The 21,014-nt window shown below is 35.8% G+C and overlaps 1 protein-coding gene across 2 annotated transcripts; it reads right to left on the bottom strand.

Moving 5' to 3' along the window:
- Positions 1-8,952: 8,952 nt before the first annotated feature.
- On the bottom strand, positions 8,953-20,213 carry LOC120326491 (sialin-like). 2 transcript variants are annotated; one of them, XM_078112241.1, is made up of 12 exons: positions 19,724-20,213; positions 16,070-16,304; positions 15,501-15,601; positions 14,132-14,287; positions 13,650-13,737; positions 12,752-12,838; positions 12,394-12,524; positions 12,076-12,240; positions 11,022-11,151; positions 10,559-10,645; positions 10,193-10,347; positions 8,953-10,009 (listed from the first exon to the last, which is right to left on the bottom strand). In XM_078112241.1, exons 1-12 carry the CDS (start codon positions 19,754-19,756, stop codon positions 9,803-9,805), a joined length of 1,575 nt encoding a protein of 524 aa, XP_077968367.1. In that variant the 5' UTR covers positions 19,757-20,213; the 3' UTR covers positions 8,953-9,802. The 2 variants fall into 2 exon arrangements, with proteins under 2 accessions (XP_077968367.1, XP_039248733.2); XM_039392799.2 differs by lacking the exon at positions 19,724-20,213 and adding an exon at positions 16,528-17,756.
- Between the last annotated feature and the right edge of the window lie 801 nt (positions 20,214-21,014).

Genomic DNA, 21,014 nt, shown 5'->3' with positions numbered 1-21,014 from the left:
TTCAGGTGCGTTTCGGAAACTCAAATATAAATCAGTTAATTCAATGATTACTTTTCCTAGGAGTTTTACTTTAATTGCAATAATAAAAAATGAGTGTATAAATAGCTGTGATAGACCAATGACTTTAAATGTCATTGGATAGACTAGGCTAAAATTCTTTACCGGTTCAAAAAACAGATTGTTGTATGCGATGAATCATAATGATGGTTCAAAACACATACCCCATTTTACAGGCGCCAACTCGCAAAAGCACATAAAATAGTCCCGAAAATTTTGCAATGGTAAAGTATAGAAAGAATTTTTCGGGGGTCAAAGGTCAGGGAAAGGTCCATTGATTTGTCAACCAAAAAACAGAATATACAATAAATAAACAGAATGCTGACACAATATAGTATAAGTTTGTTTTTTACTCTATAATCAGCTTATTCAAGTCCATGCTTCCGAGGACAAATAAATAACTAATCCCATTCCCGACATTAAAAATCACCCCGTTTACTTATGGAAATGCGATTTCGTCGTTTTGATTGCAATAGCGTCAATGCTGAAAACCCCTTTTCCACCATATAGTAGGTCGGAAATGAAAGAATCCAGGGTTCTACCTCCACAAAAATCCACAAAAACGGCCTCCAGTCCGGTTACCAGTACATAGAATAAATCAGCCATTTATTTGTTTCATATGCATGAACTTGATGGTTGGAGACGCCGTAACTGACCATCGGCTACGCCCGGGGTCGGCAACCTTTTGTCGCCCGCGGGCTAAAATTAAGGGTTACAAGCAGTGATGAGCTGGAAACATCGTAACAACTGGAACGCACCAAATTCGTGAAAATGTAATATATATTTACCACACGACGTTACCAGTAATTTTGTCTGTCGTAAGATAGAGCCGAAGAACCATAATGAAATATGAAAAAATTATCTGAAATATGACAGATTAAAATTGAAAGAATTTTCATTCATAATATTCATGCAAATGTTATTATTAGAAAGGTATTGGATGAATTTTCACGGGGGTCAAAGGTTGGCGAAACATCCATTACACGTTACTGCTGTGCGCTAATTACTTGCCAGCTGTAATGTAAAAAGAATTATGATGGCACAAAGCATCAATTAATATCCCGCAGAAACTATACTTTTCGAACCATAATTTTATTTTAACAACAGGAACGCAAACGCAATAAAATGTCCAACAACCAGAACACCGTTCCGGTGCGTTCCGGCTACAGCTCACCACTGGTTACAAGTCTTGGCGGGCCGCACGTATTTTTTGAAAGTTAAAAACGGAACAGCGTGCGAAGACTGCGACAATTCGTGAACTCAACTCCCAAAAAAAGAAATTACAAATGAAACTAAATGTGACACTGTCTTGTTGCTCCATCACGCTTGATAAATTTTCGACGGCACACTGAATGAAGCCAAGATTCGAACATTTTGTAAATGGGCATCACTAATCCTAGTTCTCTGCTTGTTCTTTGTAATGTTCATTTTTGAAAATAACTGTTCGCACACATATGTAGGCCTACTTCCAAACATTGAAGTGGATTTATTCGCATGGTTTGTAAAATTTTGATAGAGATTTTCTTGAAGATACATTTTCATAAAAACCAAGCAGTGATGAATCTTTCGAATAGAATATGAATTTTATTTCCTCATTGCATTGCATCTCAAGGAGCTCCATTTGAATATTTTCTGCGCTATTGAAACCCTGCACCCAGCATCAACTTTTCTTCGTGCTGCTATTTGTCTAATTATAATTAAATTCGTAGGATCGTTAAACGAGTAGCTGGTCACTAACTTGTTGGGTTATAATATAATTTAGTCTAAACGTGTCTTACGATAAATTCTGTTACGTAAAAAATATAATCTTCTCCTCGAGCGTAGATTATAAAATTAATTCATCGTCAAAACCGCCGTTTTGTCGCTCTAATTCAGTGAAGCGTCGCGGGCCGGGTTATTTACCCGCGGGCCGTATGTTTCCGACCCCTGAGATACGCGAACTACCTTACGCGGGGAGGAGTCCAGCAATCCTCTCGCGTGTGATTATCGCCCACGGGATTCAAACCTGCAAATGCACGCAGAAGTCAGGTGCACGATGCGCCAGCCGCCCAACAAAAACAGGTTTCGCAAAATCGCGAAATGTCGATTACTAGGGTCAGTTCAAATTTATCATAGATGATTCATGAGTTTTCGCAAATTTTAACAAGCTAGCTGTTGAATTGATTGTTCATCACGACGTAACCCAGAGAGCGAAAAATAAATCTGCGAGAAGAATATTCAATGATTGCATATTAGAAAACAACAAATGACTAACCTAATATTTTGAGAAAAATTATTGATTTGAGAAAATATTGATCATTAAACTGCTTGAAAGACCTGAGAAGAAACTGGGTTTGGGGCACAGGAGAAATTACAAAAAAATACTCAATTTTGGTCAAACCACACTAACCATCCACATTTTGGCCATTATGACAACTTTACATCAAAACATTTAACCAAAGGAATAAATCAGTCCAGTTCACACAAAGCGTAGAATAACACAGCAAATTAAAACTTGAAGGGGAGAATTCAATATAGCTTGACTGCTCTTCTAATCACAATTATTAGTTGTCTTGCAGGAATTATATTATACCGTCTACAACCCTCATGAAGAATTAGACCACCCAAATGGATAACAAAAGCAATGCATGTTTATTAGCAAAGACCCGACATTGAAAAAGAAACATACACATGCAAACGTCAAAATGTGAACAGCTATTTAAAGAACAATTCATCCAAGTATGTCAATTACTGTTGAATGAGGCAAACATACCCAGCCAAACATGTTATTCTTACATGTTATAGTACTAGATATATATCTATTTGAAATGTACGCAGGTAAAACAGTTCAAGCAAAAATTAGTAGTTACAGGAACAATAGCAAATTTATAACTGTTCAACAATCATTGCTATGAAAAAAAGTATGAGCGAGTGACGAGTATTTCAACTTTCTGTCGTATATTTGAATACTAAGTGGGACTTGACTTTATGTGAAAGGATTTTTTCATTTTTGGGTTTCAACGTCATCAAGTTCAGAGGAAAAGAATTCCATAGTTTGGATTCAGTATATAAGGCATTCTGGCGAGCAGTAAGAAATCGGAATTACTTCTTCGGTTGGAGGTATGTCGTAAATCCAGTTTGGTAACGCATTATTATGAAAGTCAAAAGCTAATGATAGTATTTCAAGTATCATCATATTCTCAACCTTGATTATATTTAGCGATTTGAAGTAAGGATCTACACTTCCATTATAGCATATATATTAGTAAATGAATGTGATGTTACCGTATATTGCTAATTTGTAGATTGTCTCTGACTTGCAAGTCACCCTTCAGCTTCAACGCCCACGTGAATGAGGAAACTTTAGAAAACTCTGTTTGATTTTATTCTCAGATTTCCACGATACACAGAATATAAATCTTATAACATTTATCCAGACTAGCTTAACATTGAAAGATATCGATTCGTAAGAATATAAATTTTAATTTGATAATGAATGGGTGGAACATGTTGTGTTCTTAAAACTGGTGGAATTTGATTCCTACGAAAGTCTTTGATCGAATTTTGGGAAAAATTAACTTTGTTTTGATGATTTCAACATGGAATGGGGTACATTTGGGGGTTAGTTGCTATATTATCTCCCTCTCCAGATCCGAACTCCTGCGGGGGAGTTATGAAGCCAATTAGTTGTTATGTAACTACAAAACTACACCTAATTGGCCCAATTCGTGAGAAACTCATGAAAAACAGAATTAATTATTCCCGGTATAGCAATTATCAATTTCTCCAAATCCAATTTCAAGTTTTAATAGCCTTTCGGTGCCATCCCATGTAAAAATAAAATTTATTTCCAGTAATATTCCAATAACGTAAATTCGAATATCTTGTTAAAACCAAATTATCCACTTGAGAACAACTTTATATATGCTATATATACCATATCTCTCTTCCCCAAAAACATTTCTCAAAAATTATCACAAATATTCTGCAATTTCGAGACGAGTGTTTTGTTCCCATGGAACCATACTGAGCCTCAGTATCGGATGTGGCTGATAATAATGCCTTAAACATTGATGGTAAAGCTGATGGATTAACATAATGGGATATCTTGGCAGCAACAGCCAGGTTTCTTTCTGTTTTACTGATGACATGTGCAATTTTGCTAGTAGGATTTTTATCAAAAATAACTTCTAAGAATTCTCATTTCACTCACTCTTTCAATTTCTATGCCATTGAGCAGTAAGGATTTTGCGCAACTCACATTTTTATGTTTTCTTACATGGAATAGTACAAACTTAGTTTTGTTGGTATTGTTAACCACCATCCAGCTATGAAGGTTCACCAGTTCCCGGTTTGCAGCTGTGAATAGTTATTCCATGTTTCCCCAAATAGAATCAAATCACCAGCAAACATGAACTACTCAGAGGAATCCATACTTCTGGGCATGTCGTTTATGTAGGTCAGAAACAACAATTGGCCAAGTAAAGATCCTTGAAAAACTGCGTGCTTCATGACAAAGCTATTAGAAGAGAATGTAATGTCATATTAAACAACTTGTTTTCAGCCTTACAGCCTCGCCATTGTCAGTTTATGTACCAAAACATTAGCAGCCATAGCAGTGGAGTGTTTCTTGCGGAAACCGAACTGATGCAAGTACAAAATATTATGACATTCAAAATAATTTGACATCCTGCTATATATTTTTCAAGAATTTTAGAAAAGAATCTTTTCATAAATATTTCACTAGACCAGATAGTGAGAAGTTGATATATATGTTTTTTATTTTTATTTCTAATGATATGAGAGGTGGTTTTTGTCACAGCTAGCTGGTTGTGGGCTTGTGGCATATTGTAAAACAAGCTTTGTGCTACTTGGGAAAAGTGTTCATAAATTTATTTGCAATTTTGGTATTATTGCATTCGAGTTCAATCGAAGGACAATATCTGATTTTATTTTTATCATAAGTTTGATAATTGTTTCCACACTACCTTGATGTTGCTTTTGTGAGAGGAAAATTTCGACATATAATAATTTGCCTAAGTGATTCCAGAGTCTTGCTGCACACTAACACAAATATATTTCTGTAACGTTTCGTCTGACCAAGGTCAGACTTCTTCAACTAGTCTTCTACTTCTTCAACTTCAACTAGTTGAACTATGTATGTCTACTCTGAAGAAGTCTGACCTTGGTCAGACGAAACGTTACAGAAATATATTTGTGTTAGTGTGCAGCAAGACTCTTGAATCACTTAGGATTGTTATCTCTACTCTTGCTACAGCATCCTTGCAATATATGCATACGGATCCACCGGCACAAAAGCATAGAAGAAGGATAAGTAGTTAGTCTCGCAGAAACCAAATAATCAGTATAATAATTTGCTTTCTTATTTTGGAGTAGTGGAGCATAAAGATTCCTTTGGTTTTTGTTTGACTTTGTGTTGAGTTTGCGTAACTCAGTATCATACCTGGAATTCCCATTGGAATAAAGTTCAATAAAAATTGTTGAATTTGGGTTTAGCGTCTACTAAATAGGACTACATGTACGAATAGACATGTAAAACAACAAAATTTACGGACTTCGTTAACTTTGTATTCATAACTATTATACAAGTGTCCATCAGTCCCTTCACGAAGTATATTTTCAATGCTGAATATATTTTGCTTTTCATGACTAACAAGAAAGCTATGCTCAAGTATATTGACATGAAGTCCATAACGAAATGTTTTACCATCATTTCCCCGAAAATCACACAGTATTCGTGTCCCACGTGTCCCATGGGAAATACAAATGTGTGCTGTCCCATCCCATGGGACGTTTCCCATGGGAATCCCATTCCCATGGACAAGCCTGGGTATTAATATCAGACTCATCAAGAAAATTATAGTGAATGGTGATCTAGAAATAGTCCCAAAGGGATTGTTTTATTTTCTAATGATATGTCAATAAATATGGACTCAAAGATCTTCACACACATGATAGTGAGATCGTTGCGAACAATGTATTTCAGGCCATTTCGAATATTGAGACCAACACCCACACCTCGATGATGAGATCTACTATTAGAGATTGGAACATAGCCATCCAATGAGTTGAAATGGCCATTTGTACCAGATATAATGCACTGCTTTGTGGTATTTACCGATTTATTATATGGGTTCAGATTACAAGTCGAGTGGATACAAATATGTGTGATTTTTGTAAACTACGCACTGAAACTTTATTGCATTTATTTTGCTATTAGTCCCATAACAGGTCGATTTTGGTCTGAGGTAAATGAGTGAATTGTTTTAAACGAGAAAATATGAATTTCTGTCTCGGTATGAAAGATTGTTTTATGATGGCTTCAGAAGAACAAATTAATTTTCATTTTTTTTTTCAAATTTGTACGTGATATTCGCGATAACAATAGCGACGCAACGAAGAATGCAAAAATATACATGCACAGAATAAAATGAAATTTATTCATTGAGGATGATGATAACATTGTTATACACTGGCAATTGTTTTGTCTAATAATATTTTTTATTTATATATATATAGGATAAAGCGCTTCGTTTTTCGAACTTGCAAAGATTAGGATAATATTTACATATTTAGGGAAACTGCCTAGATAGAACCACTGCCTCCCGTTCGGTTACCAGTCCATGTCGTCATATCGAATTAGTTAGCCAGTTATTTGTTTTAGATGCATGAACTTGGTGGTGGAGGGAGCTGTAACCGACCGGCGGTTGTATAAACGGCGGCGTGGACTCCAGCGATCCTCTCGCACATATTTATCCCCCATGGGATTCGAACCCACGCAGGGTAACCAGAGGTGCGGTGGTGAGCGTATTCCTAACGCTTAGCGAGATGCGCCCCACCGCCGAGCAAAGATTGACACCAAGATCGTAGTAGTTACATTTGCAGTTTATAATCCAACGACTTTTATAGTAAAATCGCAATGCGCTACGCTTTTCTCAAACATAGATGTATTTGAACACTTCTAAATTAAATTCATGTTCGAAATACCCCAGCAGATTTGCTCCTACCAATCTGCAGATGATGATATTCTTACAGACATATTGTTTTATTTCTCGAGATTGTATAGCATTGCTGTAAAAACTCTTGCATTGTTGTTGAAATATTTGTCAACTGTGCCTCACATTATTCAAAAAAATAAATCTATCTGAGTAATTTTTCAGACCGAGTCGTAGCCCCGGCCCCAAGTACACATAGATCCAGGGGAATTCATGGATCGGTTTCAATTTATAGCTTTGCGTATTGCCTTTTGAACTAAAATTGTTCAGTGAACTACAAATCGCTAGTAGTTTTTTGTAGTCAACCATACTGACAATTGGACAATTGCTGAGCTCAAGTTAACTCTTAACGAAAACATACAAAATGTTCCAATGAATGACATTATACCGAGGATCCATCTTTTTTTTTAAATTTTTTGTATGCATTCATGTTTTTATTTCCTTTTTTTTTATTCTTCGCCGACTCTCACTTACAATATGGTGTGAACAACATCTCTGCAGTTTAGCGAAAAAGGCATGTTATACGTTTTTGATAACAAATAATATTGGCGAACCACAAGTAAGCAGAATAGGTAGAATGTACGTTAATGAGAACACATGGCATTTATTTAAAAATGTAGCTCGTCTGCCAGAAACCTTCCGCCCGGAAATGCTTTTTCTCGTTTGTCACAAGCATTCAGAACTTTGGCATATAGTGTAATCATGGATTTGGTATGGCAAACAACCGTCTTACTTTTAGTCTCGCATTAATTATGCTGATCATATCTGACAGAAACAGATTTCACGAATCATCGTCTTCAGGAAGTTCGAATTAATAGGCATCTTTCGAACTGAGGTTGCAATTCATCAATTTTAATGACTCGAGAGTACAAACGACCTAAATAAAAAAAGTCAAGTTTCTTCTGTGAGTTCGAACCATCCGACATTAATGGTTGAATTGACTGACGTTATATAGTAAAGAGTAGATGGATACTCAGCTCTTAATTAATATTAGAGGAAGAAAATATTAGCTTTAACGTGAAAGAACGAATGGCGACTGGCGAGTAGCATAAACGAACAAAAACTTATCGTTTCATTCCAACATGTTTTTATTAGTTACAAAAGTTTTGTTTTCAACTGGGCAAACCCAGAGCTTTCAAAGTGACATAATCGCTATCATCTCTAAATGAGAAGTTACTGACGAAGCCCCATATTCTTTCAGCTAAAACTAATATTTATATACTGTATATTTATTTAATTTATTCGTCGTGTTAGTGAATAAATAGATATTGTTTGATCTCTAAAAACCCGTATTTGTTTATGGCATTTTTTTCAAAAGTACTGACATTGTCGAAAATGGAGGTTTCAGAACTCTTTTTCAATTAATTGAAATTAGGCACAATCCAAAAGTGAACAAATAATTTATTTCAGATGTAATAGTAAGAATCTAAAATATCCAACAAGTAGTTCTACAATGGCAGACTCTTTAGAAAGGTAAGTCGCCAAAGTGGTTTTATGTTGCCAATGGAGAAAATTCGTTCTAAGATTTTTTTTGGCAAATGTCTGAAATATTTTGGTTGATTTTAAAAATATTGAATCCTCAAATTTGAAGTTCCATAGGTCTTTAGATGTTGATATTTCTTAACGTTATATTTTTTTGTTGAATTTAATAGACTGCCCCATGGTGCACCAAAGTGTGTCCAAATGCGCCCCACCAGTGAGGTGCAATGCACCATTTTCAAAGCATTTTGGTGGTAAAATATATGTCGATTGGGAATTTCTTAGCCACCCTATGAAAACTACATGCAAAAAGTGTCCCAACTCTCTTCCGCTCTATGATGATGATCTTACATACATCTTGTTATATTGCTCTTGTTCTAATAGTCCGTCCTCAGTTTTAATCATTAAATAAACTTTTATAACTGTTTTTTGTATTCGAAATTGCTGTAAAATACTGTTTCACATTGGTGTTAAAAAGTTTACAACTTTGCATCAAATTAATGCCGTAGTCCAAGATCAAAAAACAAATCAATCAAACTATGTGATTTCATCACTTGACAACATAGTCAATAGACGAGTTGATGCATGGGTGAAAGACGCACCGTAGCCCGGTAAAGACACAGTGATTACCGTATCGAGGTCAAAAGAAGTTGACTATAGATCACACAATGTCTGATTACCTTTTGTAAAAAATGCAATGAAAACTAAAACACTTACATTCTCATACGGATCATTTTACAAACAAAATCATTTGATCTCATGTAAATGAGATATTATTAAATAATTGTGTCATGGATGTTGTTGGCCTTGATGGACGCTACATGTTGGAGAGTTTTAGTGATTTCCTTGTTGAAAACTCCAAATTTCCATAAAAACAAACAAAAACTATAATCGATTTCAATATACCTGTCATGTATATGATATTTTGAAAGTGTACGAATTTTTCAGCTGCAGTACAGTTTTCTGAAGTTTTTGGCATATTTTGCTTTATGAAAAATCATTGATCACAATCCGCAAACAGTCCAAATTTCGGCAGATTGATTCTTGTATTCACTAGTAGTAGATTATATATATATATATATATATATATATATATATATATATATATATATATATCTACTTTTCTTTACAATAAATTTAAAATATAATCGAAATTATGGGATCGACGTAAAATTGTGTATAATACAATACATAGTACGATAAATTAAATATCTGAGTAAAATAACACACGCCTGTGGCAGTATACACAGGGCGAACATAGGATCAACACCTTAGATCAATAAATTCATTTTTTGACCACTATTTTGTGAGGTTTCTTCTGTAACTTGCTGCATGTTATCCTTTTCTATTTCTGCATCGGTCTTGGCCCATTTCTGCACGTGTGATATTCCAAATACAAGAAAAAAAATGCATCCAACGTATATAACAACTGATGCCAACCAGAACAATGATCTCCAGCCTTGGATCGGATCATCTTGCTGTAAATGCATGAGATAGATAAAGTATGAATCAAAACTATATAGACATCCTAGATAAAATCCGATGATAATTTTTGATATAGGCTATATGAACATTTTATGATTCAGTTAAAAGTGTATTGTAAACTCATTTTCTAGTTGAGATCGAGAGTTTGAAATATAGCAAAGTTAAGTAATACTTACGTGCAACTCGAGTAAACCTCCCGCTACCTGTGGAGCGATAAAACCAGAACTTGTGGCAATCGTGTTTGCGAATGAGTATATGATTCCTGCGAATGCTGGTGCCATTTCAATCATTGCAGTTTTGAAACCAGCCGTGTTGAAGGCATCGGTGGCGACTGAATGATACAAAATTCAGTCAAAGTATGAGTTTATTTACGTTGAGCGCAGTCACAGTTTTTAAAATTCTAAGAGAACTCAATTATTTTGATAATCAAGTCGGGTCTAGTAATTGCCTGAAATATTTTACAGTTACCGCTAAAATATTTAGTCAATTCTGTATAAATAACAGAACAAAACGATCTAGCACAATCATTGTTACTTACTTACCAGTCAGCGTGAAAAGTAATAAAACAACTGCAATGTTGCATTCCATGTATGCTGCAATGATGGCGGTCAATCCCGGAACAAACATTCCTTGAATTGAAAAAAATGCAAGTTGGATATTGTGTTAAGAGTATTTCAGAATATATTGAAGAAAGTGCATTTTTACTGAATTATAAGGAATTTGTACCTAGAAAAGATTGGGGATTGAAGTTTGATGAAAATGCATTTATGAAGTCAGTTTTTGCGACTGTAATCGTAATATATTTTGGTTGCTGTCAAAAGTGTATAACTAATACTAAACCTCGGAAGTTTCAGTTTCTATCTCAAGACAACCATTCCTAACAGCAATTCACTAACAACAAACAAATTTAGGACAGAAAATGATATTGAATCTTATGTGCAAAACACAATGCTAAACAACAATATTCATTAGGGGAATAGATCTATAATTAGTTAACTAACTTACCTATCGATGTCCATAATTTACGAACATAGATGGGTTTTACACCTAATGAAATTACCCAATCAGCAAGTAATCCAACTACCAGGAAAGTAAGAAATTTCACCATATATGGGATGGCACTTAAAACTGCACTCTGTAAATGTATGAGAAATATGCGACTGTTTGTAACATGTAGAGCTAAGAAAAAGGGTCTACAAGAGTGATAATGATTCTATTGCATATGTCGTAAATAGTGTCTATCTATCAATTGGTTAACTATTCATGTCAAGCAGTGTTCCCTCTAAGGTGTGCGCGTGTGCGCGCGCACACAGCTTTCAGAGGCTGCGCACACGCATAGATTTACTGCGCACAGACGTATTTCGATGTAATGTAACAATGTTCTTTTGTTCTTTTTTCACCCTTTATTTGAATTCAAATAAAACCATCTGTTACAATCAATTTCATTTATTATTTTCCATGTATGTTCATTGTTATCTACTGATAACATATAGCCTTCACTAAAGCATTTACAATCTACAGAAAAACTTATTGAATAACCAGAATTTCCTTAATAAGCCCACCTATTACCCGGTTAGAACGCCAAAATTTCTTCATGGGTGTTTGCACAAATATTAGTCATTTCCAGAAAAGTGCGCACACACCAAAATTTCGGCGCACACATACTACAAAAATTAGAGGGAACATTGATGTCAAGTATGCATAACAATTTACCTATTAAAACCTATTAATTCGAGAATTAGCGCGGCATATTCAGGGTTGCTATTGCCGTAGGTTGTTCTCTTCAGCTTGAATTTGCTTTTGAAAAACAATAATTTCATAATACCCATTAAAAGATGATTGTAAAAAGACAAGGTGCAATAAACCAGAATTTTGAAGTAAAAAATATTTTCTGCTGTGAATCAATAAAATTTTGGATTGCATTTATTTTTATTGCTACCAGCATAGTTGGAACAATCGCTGATACTGTCAAAGCTCACAAAAAATGTTCAAAATGGGTCTCAAAGTCAATAATCCGAAGCAACCTTAACAGTGACTCTAAATTGAATAGATTACTTACACCTTTTATGTCAAAATTCAACACGGTCCGTAAATACGTTGGTAGCATTGTAAGGAAAACAAATAGCAAGAAATTGGAAGTAAACTGGGGAATGATCACAGACCAAACTCTAATCGATCCCAGCAACGTTTTCCATGGCACCGCTCTAGTTCGTTGATTAATTGACTGAAAAAGGAAAATGTAGTATTAGTAATTACCTGAGTCAGAAAACATATCGATTTTGCTTTTACGCCTAATAAATTAAATAGTTATATCAAAATAATATATTGTCCATAGCGTGATAAATTCAACTTTGTAATAAATGAAAAACACACGTACTTCATCATTCCCTGTGTATCCTAGTGAATCCTGAATGTAGCGTTTTTCTTCTTCAGAAATTAACGGATGTTCAGCTGGAGAATCATATATAAGTACCCACCAAAAAACAAACCAGATGCATCCCATCATTCCTAGAATAACAAGAGAGCAATGCTCGAATAGATAGGCCTGATGTCAAATGATCAATATGGCTACCGCAATGTGAGTAAAATCACAGATAAATGTTAAAAGAATTGTACCGAATAGCATATGAATATGAATACCTTCATCTTGGCTGTCTTAAAAATTGTGACGTAAGTTGTGAGAACAGAAGATTTTAGAGAAAAGGGTTACGATTGTTAATAAAAAAAATGAATACCTGTAATGTAGAATACTGATTCCCATCCAAAATTTGTTTGCAAGAGACCAGCGAGAGGCCAAACAATAATATTACCGAAAGGTCCTCCTGTTATGAATTGTAATACCCGTTAGTTACAAATGTCGATAAAGTAAATAAAAATCACCAGGTGACTAGTTAGGAGTGGAAGTAGTGACTCCTCTACGGCCCATGGGCCGGGCCCACGACCCATCGAATTGGACCTAATTGAATCGAATTGGAATTAAGTTGTGCAAAGGGACTATTCTCTTGGCTAACACAGACAGTCCCCAAACTCATAATAAAACAATAATGTGAAAAATCTGAACAAAATTTTGTTCTAACTCTAACCTGGTACACATACTACAGGAGTATCCTTTTCTGTAGCTTGGTATTTTGCTCTATTTTTATATAAATGCTTATCGTAAAGAAAACTGTGGCATACAGCAATTTTTTTTTATTTGAATGTTGACAGTTTTGAAAATTTTGGTAAGATAATTGTATTTTTCCTGATGGGACCGCGGCCCATAGCTTGATGGGCCATGGCCCATGTGACCCAATCATATGAGCCGTGGCTCCGGACCATGGGCCGTAGAGGAGTCACCACCTCTGTAGCTAGTTGGGCCCTAATCCTAACTGTTGGGGGATAACAACAAAACAACTGCCACGAATTTTCACAGTTACGGCTACAATTATTAAATATCACATTATTCATGAGAATAAATGTCTGCACACGTTCCCCTTGTTCGCAATGTCGGATGACTAATGAAGAGTGTTTAAAACACTAACTTGAACTAAAATGAACTTTTGAAAGTTGAATTATATTTAAGCATTACATCAACAAAGGTATACATGATAAAGAGCAAACTATTACACTGGAATGTATATGTCATTATCTTACCAGCATATTGTATCGATAAAAACTTGCTTCTCTCAGACGATGGTGCCCACACAGTCCACATTGCTTGAAGGATCGGGTATGAAACGCCCTAGTGATTGAACATTATGAAGTATATTCGAAATATATATGATATACTGTGAATATTAGTTGGTTATACACGATGCCCCAACGTAATATAAGGACATCCTATTCAGCCTGTTGCGACTGTAAGATAGATCAAAACTGACACTGACGTTCCACTGTTCGAAAATTTGAACTTTTAACCAACTATAAAAATGGCCATATTTTTCGCACGTGGAACCAGATACTTGATGCAAAATCACGTAATATTCATATTTATTCAGTGGTTTTGGTCCAGGATGTGACGACAATTGTTCATTGACATTGATCAACATAAACACAAAATTGTTAAGAAAAAAAAATCGATATTTTCGTTGACGTTCAAAATACACTATACTCTAGTCTTTGTAAAGCAAGCTTACCGAAAAAAAGCCAATCAGGATTCTAGTGGCCACAAAAACCGGAAATCCAATCTGAGTTGCAAATGGGAGAATAATTGTAAACACTGATGCCGAAAGAATACAAAATCCAAACACGCGAACACGGCCAAGTTTTCTTGCAATCCAGGTACCGAATGTCTGAATATTATTTAAAATTTAAAGTTTCAATAGCGTATGATTGCCACCAGGTATATTCAGGTCGATGATAAATAAAGCACAACCGGTGTATAGCAAGACGATTTAGTTTGCCGACGTTTCGAATTTTTATTCAGAAAAACTTCATCAGGGCATGATACGGGAAGCACACTATCGTATAAATATAAACTATATATATAGAAGAGAAAATAGAAAGAAAAAATTGTCACCGCGTGAAATCTGAATACGCGAAAATATGATGATAGATCCACGTGAATTAGCGCAAGTTCAAACACATATCGTCACGCTAATAACCGAATTGCGTAAGTTATTTTTGGCAGTTTTGAGAAAAACGTAAAAAACTTCCTAATGATATTGTTATGCCATTGATTGTCAATAATTTGCCATTGTTCATTTTTTGATCGTAGCCGGATTTAAGTTAATTTGTATGACGCAGTTAAGTGACGTCATAATGGCGCACTGTGACTTAGGCAAAAATGTGTCTATGACTTGGGGACATACGCAATTTTGCTACTTTACCATATGCACCAGTCTTGAAAAACAAACATTCCAAAAACGAATGTAATTCTCAGTATCTACAATGTCTAATCCCCAAAATAGCTAATCAGTTTCAATTACATTATTTTTTATGTTTAAAAATATATATTTCCTCAATATAACACGTTCTGCACACCCACCGAAATAAGACTAAGATTAAATATAGAGAATAAAACAGCAATGCACCCAATATGAAAGCCAACCATGATGAATTGGACTCGGACAGTGAATATCACGAGTGCACATCTTCCTATACTGTAGTATAAATTCAAATTAATACGCGCTAAGTTAGAATTCGAGATGCAAACACTCGAAAATACTTCGCCGAGGTTATTTTGCCTTTGTGACGTCACAATAGTCCGGCGGTAACAATGATAATTCATTATGACGAAACAATTGCACAAATGTGCATGTCATACTAAATTTCCATTTTCATGCGTTTCGGAATTCTTAAAATAAATCTGAGTTAACAGACAGGTGCGCAGCATTACATAAATACCTTTTTTATAAAAAATAACTCGAAATCGCCAAAAATGACTTACGCAATTTGGTCATTAGCGTGATGATATGGCGAGTATCTAAACAATGACTTGTTCGAATTTAAAGTTTTGAGTTTATTACTCCAAAGTTGCAAGTATCATCTAGTTTATATGCGTACCTGTGAACATATGTATCCGTAAAAATATGACCCCAGCGCCAGTCCCTGCATGTTGCCATCCCATAAAAACTTTTCACCTTCCCATCCATCGGCTGCAGGCTCTTTCGAAGTAAAAATAAAAAACATATCATGCTAAAATGATTTTGAATACCAGATGAACAATAAATATAAAAGCAAGGGTCACGGTTACTCATAAAGTATTTAGTTACAGCTAAAAAATGAGCGAAAAATACATATTGCATAATTGTACATTCTCTCATATATATATATGTGCGTGCATGCGGTTTTCATTTGATAACGGCACTGATGGCACTGATAACAACCAAATCATATATTGAACGCAGGCGAATTAAAGTATAAACAATAAATTCACCAAGAACATAGCTAAAATTGTACTACAATATTTGTTATTCTCACACAACTCTCCCTATTCATTGACAGAAAAATCAGGGTAGGTTCGACATTTGAAATATTTATATATCTCGAGATTCCCGTGTGAAATAAGAACCCTTCATGGGATTTAAAATATGAATGTCAAGACGGTGTCAATTGAGAGTCGTTCTATTCACCTGTTGCATTTTTAGCGAAAACATTCTCGCATTTTGGTACTGAGTAGTTGAAGCTTTGTGTAGCGCCACTTGAACTAGAATTGTTTAGTGGACTTCGAATCGCTCGAAGTTTCTCGTAGTCAACCATACTGACAATCGCTGAGCTCAAGTTCACTCTCAGCGAATACACAGTAAAGGTTCCAAAGAATGACATTACACAGAGGATCCATCTTTGTGGGAGACAGTTACAGCACATCTATTGAAATTTGTTTAGATCGTTACAACTACAAAATTTCATAATTGGGAAACTATGCAAATGGGAATCATTTTTCATAACTTCTGAGCTCATAGGACACAACTAATGGAAATTTTACCTGAGTCAATTTTCTCGTACGAATGCTGTAAAAATTTCTCTGATATCGTATCTAAAATTGGTTCAACCTGGCGTGTGCTTAGCACTAGAAGTAAAGCGTACTTACCAAACTTTTTTGGAATTTTCTGTATGCATTCATGTTTTTATTTCCATTTATCTAGCATCGACTGTTGCGACAAAACTTCTCGAGATTTCTAGTTTATTACTTACAATATAGCGTAAAGAGCGTCTCTGTAGTATAGCAATATAGGTATGTTATACGTATTTGATACCAAATAATATTGCATATATATATATATCTACAAACTCCTTTGAAAATTGGCGAATGTCAAACACGCAAAAGCGGGAAAATGCACGTTACCGAGAACACACGACCTTCATTTGAAATTGTAGTCTGCACTTGTATGCCGGGAAACATCCGCACGGAAATACGGAGTTTATCAATCGCGAGAATGCAGACGATTTCAAATAACTAACAGTTGAGGTTGCGTGAAACTAACTACCTTTCCTTGCTATATGCCTTTGCGCAGGTGGATCCGTATGCGTATTACGCAAGGATGCTGTGACAAGAGTGTAAATGGCTATCCTATTCAATTTAAGAGTCTTGCTGCACACGAACTCAAATATATTTCTGTAACGTTTCGTCTGACCTTGGCACTGTCTCAATTTTATTTATATCTCTCTATCGCAAACAGATCCAACATTTGAAACCAATATTTATGTGCATACAATTGCGTTTCTTGTTATAGTTGTGAAATGCTTGTCTGAAGAAGTCTGATCTCGGTCAGACGAAACGTTACAGAAATATATTTGTGTTCGTGTGAAGCAAGACTCTTGAATTGAATAGATCTCAAATAAGAGAGTAAAGTTCCTTCCATCAGTTTCAATCGTCCAGACATTAAATCTCATCCAGGGTCGAATTGACTAACTTTATAGAGTGAAGACAGATATTGAACTCCTAATTTATAATAAAGTATAAATCAATTCGCACTTTTATTGAACGGATGTAGAGTACCATAAAAAGACAAAATCGCTGGAATTCTATCAGCTCTTAACGATTCTGAGTAGGTCTGCTTATTTAAAAAATTCCTCACTATTTATTATCACAAAGGGACTTCTTTTTATCTACTATTTATAGTACAAATCCACAAGGCGGTTACGTTGAGACTGAAAACTACACAGAGAAAAATACCAGTGACATTTCATTATAACCTATTTCATTGGTAGATGGAAATGTTTTGTGTGATTTGATGAAAAACAAATAGCACATGATTCATTCAAATTTACGACACATTTTTAGGCGCTGCTAAGTTTGTGTACTAATATGGAGGTAACTCAGTGGCGGCGCGTGGTCATTTTGACAACCGGGGCAAGCTATTGCGGGACCAAGTCACCCCCATCTACGGGGACAGGATGAGCGCTGTAAGTTCTCCCATCATTTTATGAGTATAAAAACCATTCCATCGGTAACAACCAATCGGCAAAAGCGACAATTTTTAACGATAAGAAAGCGTCTTTAAAACCGGTCCAAGTCAAGGGATTAATAAATATAGACATAGTTTATTTTGAAACCTCTTTCAAAAGGAATTACCCAGATAAATACAATGACATATTAACAGAAACTTCGGGAAAGCAGACAAAACCTAAAATAAGGTTTAAAACGTTACTATGAAGAAAGGAAAGTTAATGCAAAGATAAGGACATGCGTCGCTCACTCATAGATATATATGCTGCTAGACTTCTACTGCTTGAACATATATGCAACACGCCGCGGTTTCTTGGAAGCAAAATGCTCAATAACGCGCTGATTAAAGTCATGCATCCCAGAAATAACGTCTCTGTGAATGGATAAAACAGCCTAGGAATTTAATCTATCTTGCTTCATTGTGTTTCTGAGATACGTTTTAATACGCTTCAGCGTGCTGAATGTTCGCTCTGCGTCGGCGGAAGGAATAGGCGTCGTCAAAATGATGTCCAGAAATTTTGCAGACGCCGCAAAGGTAGTTACTAGAGTGTTATCTATGAGGAACCCATAGAGCGCGCAAGTTGATGTGATGTTCAAAAAAGTTTGATTGGTGTATATACATCGCAATTCATTTTCCAATTTACCCACGTTTATCATAGGGTAAAATTTGGAGACAGTAGCCAACAAATGGATGGGAAATTGACGTGCAAATTTTGAAAAATTTTTGGGGTTCATCAAAGAGAACGCGGGAAGGTGTTCAGTGCGCAGACGATCGCCTATTTGATTCACCAGAATGTCACAGCATTCCTTTGCAGACAAAATCAACCGCTGCGTTGTTTGCCCGCGGCGTAAAGAAGCACTCCATGTGTCGTCGTATTTTATTGTTTCCCGGATACGGGATACAGCATCGCAGAAGTCTGAAATACACGACTGCACAGACGCTCCATCCATTAGCCTTGACTGCAACGCGCCGTATAATACATCCGCGTGATAGAATATTGTGGAGAAAAAAGCGAGAAAAAATGAAAACTCACCATCTTCTAGCAGACGCTTTAGACCTGCCGCCTCCCTCACAGAGCGTTCGTCCCAAACCGGAGAGCTCTGAATGCCATTGAAACACTCAATGAGCTCAGACCTAATTTCGGACACGCCCTGCACCACGCGTGATTGGAAGTTCCAACGTGTTGGTGCACAAGCTGGGAGACGGCGTCTACATATCTGGCGAAGGAGGTCAGAGCGCTTCGGCGAAACGGAAAAAATGAAGAAAACCCCGAAACATTTGCAAAAAATATACGGACGAGAGGGGTATCAAGACACATATTTTTAATAACGAGGTTAAATTGGTGTGCATAACAATGTAAAAAATGCGCATGAGGAAAATCTTCTTTTATATAAACTTGAACACCATGTTTCGACCCACTCATGACCGCCGCGCCGTCATAAGTTTGAGCTATCAATTTTGACTTCGCGTTGTAAGGCTGTAACACTTCTTTCAGTACAGCCTATATCCCGCAAGCCGTGCGATCAACGATTGGTACAGTGAAGGTCAGTAAAGGTTCCAAAGAATGACATTAAACAGAGGATCCATCTTTGTGGGAGACAGTTACAACACATCTATTGAAAATTGTTTAGATTGTTACAACTGCAAAATTTCATAATTGGGAAACTATGCAAATGGGAATCATTTTTTATAACTTCTGAGCTCATAGGACACAACTAATGAAAATTTTAACTGAGTCATATTTCTCGTACGAATGCTGTAAAAATTTCTCTGATATCGTATCTAAAATTGGTTCAACCTGGCGTGTGCTTAGCACTAGGAATAAGGCGTACTCACCAAACTTTTCTGGAATTTTTTGTATGCATTCATGTTTTTATTTCCACTTATTTATCTAGCATCGACTGTTGCGACAAAACTTCTCGAGATTTCTAGTTTATTACTTACAATATGGCGTAAAGAGCGTCTCTGTAGTATAGCAATATAGGTATGTTATACGTATTTGATACCAAATAATATTGCATATAGGCTATATATATATACAAACTCCTTTGAAAATTGGCGAATGTCAAACACGCAAAAGCGGGAAAATGCACGTTACCGAGAGCATACGCCTTCATTTGAAATTGTAGCTTGCACTTGTATGCCGGGAAACATCCGCACGGAAATACGTAGTTTATCGATCGCGAGAATGCAGACGATCTCAAATAACTAACAGTTGAGGTTCCGTGAAACTAACTACCTTTCCTTGCTCTATGCCTTTGCGCAGGTGGATCCGTATGCGTATTACGCAAGGATGCTGTGACAAGAGTGTAAATGGCTATCCTATTCAATTTAAGAGTCTTGCTGCACACTAACTCAAATATATTTCTGTAACGTTTCGTCTGACCTTGGCACTGTCTCAATTTTATTTATATCTCTCTATCGCAAACAGATCCAACATTTGAAACCGTTATTTATGTGCATACAATTGCGTTTCTTGTTATAGTTGTGAAATGCTTGTCTGAAGAAGTCTGACCTCGGTCAGAGGAAACGTTACAGAAATATATTTGTGTTCGTGTGCAGCAAGACTCTTGAATTGAATAGATCTCAAATAAGAGAGTAAAGTTCCTTCAGTTTCAATCGTCCAGACATTAAATCTCATCCAGGGTCGAATTGACTAACTTTATAGAGTTAAGACAGATATTGAACTCCTAATTTATAATAAAGTATAAATCAATTCGCACTTTTATTGAACGAATGTAGAGTACCATAAAAAGACAAAATCGCTGGAATTCTATCAGCTCTTAACGATTCTGAGTAGGTCTGCTTATTTAAAAAATTCCTCACTATTTATTATCACAAAGGGACTTCTTTTTATCTACTACTCATAGTACAAATCCACAAGACGGTTACGTTGAGACTGAAAACTACACAGAGAAAAATACGAGTGACATTTCATTATAACCTATTTCATTAGTAGATGGAAATGTTTTGTGGATTTGATGAAAAACAAATAGCACATGATTCATTCGAATTTACGAAACATTTTTAGGCGCTGCTAAGTTTGTGTACTAATATGGAGGTAACTAATTTTGTTTGCCTACTTTACATTAATTTCCCTTGTCTAATACAGACAGTTCCCGAACTA

The sequence above is a fragment of the Styela clava genome, chromosome 4, assembly GCF_964204865.1.
Source record: "Styela clava chromosome 4, kaStyClav1.hap1.2, whole genome shotgun sequence".
Classification (NCBI taxonomy): Eukaryota; Metazoa; Chordata; class Ascidiacea; order Stolidobranchia; family Styelidae; genus Styela; species Styela clava.
This window is presented reverse-complemented; position numbering and strand designations above follow the sequence as displayed.

What these genes read in the sequence shown, in the direction of transcription:
- LOC120326491 (XM_078112241.1), bottom strand. Translation starts at nt 19,756, where the DNA reads ATGAATGCATACAAAAAATTCCAGAAAAGTTTG. An exon ending in AAAAATTCCAGAAAAGTTTG is followed by an intron (nt 16,305 to 19,723) that starts GTGAGTACGCCT and finishes AAATTTCAATAG; the next exon opens with ATGTGCTGTAACTGTCTCCC. An exon ending in GAGGTTTACTCGAGTTGCAC is followed by an intron (nt 10,010 to 10,192) that starts GTAAGTATTACT and finishes ATGCATTTACAG; the next exon opens with CAAGATGATCCGATCCAAGG.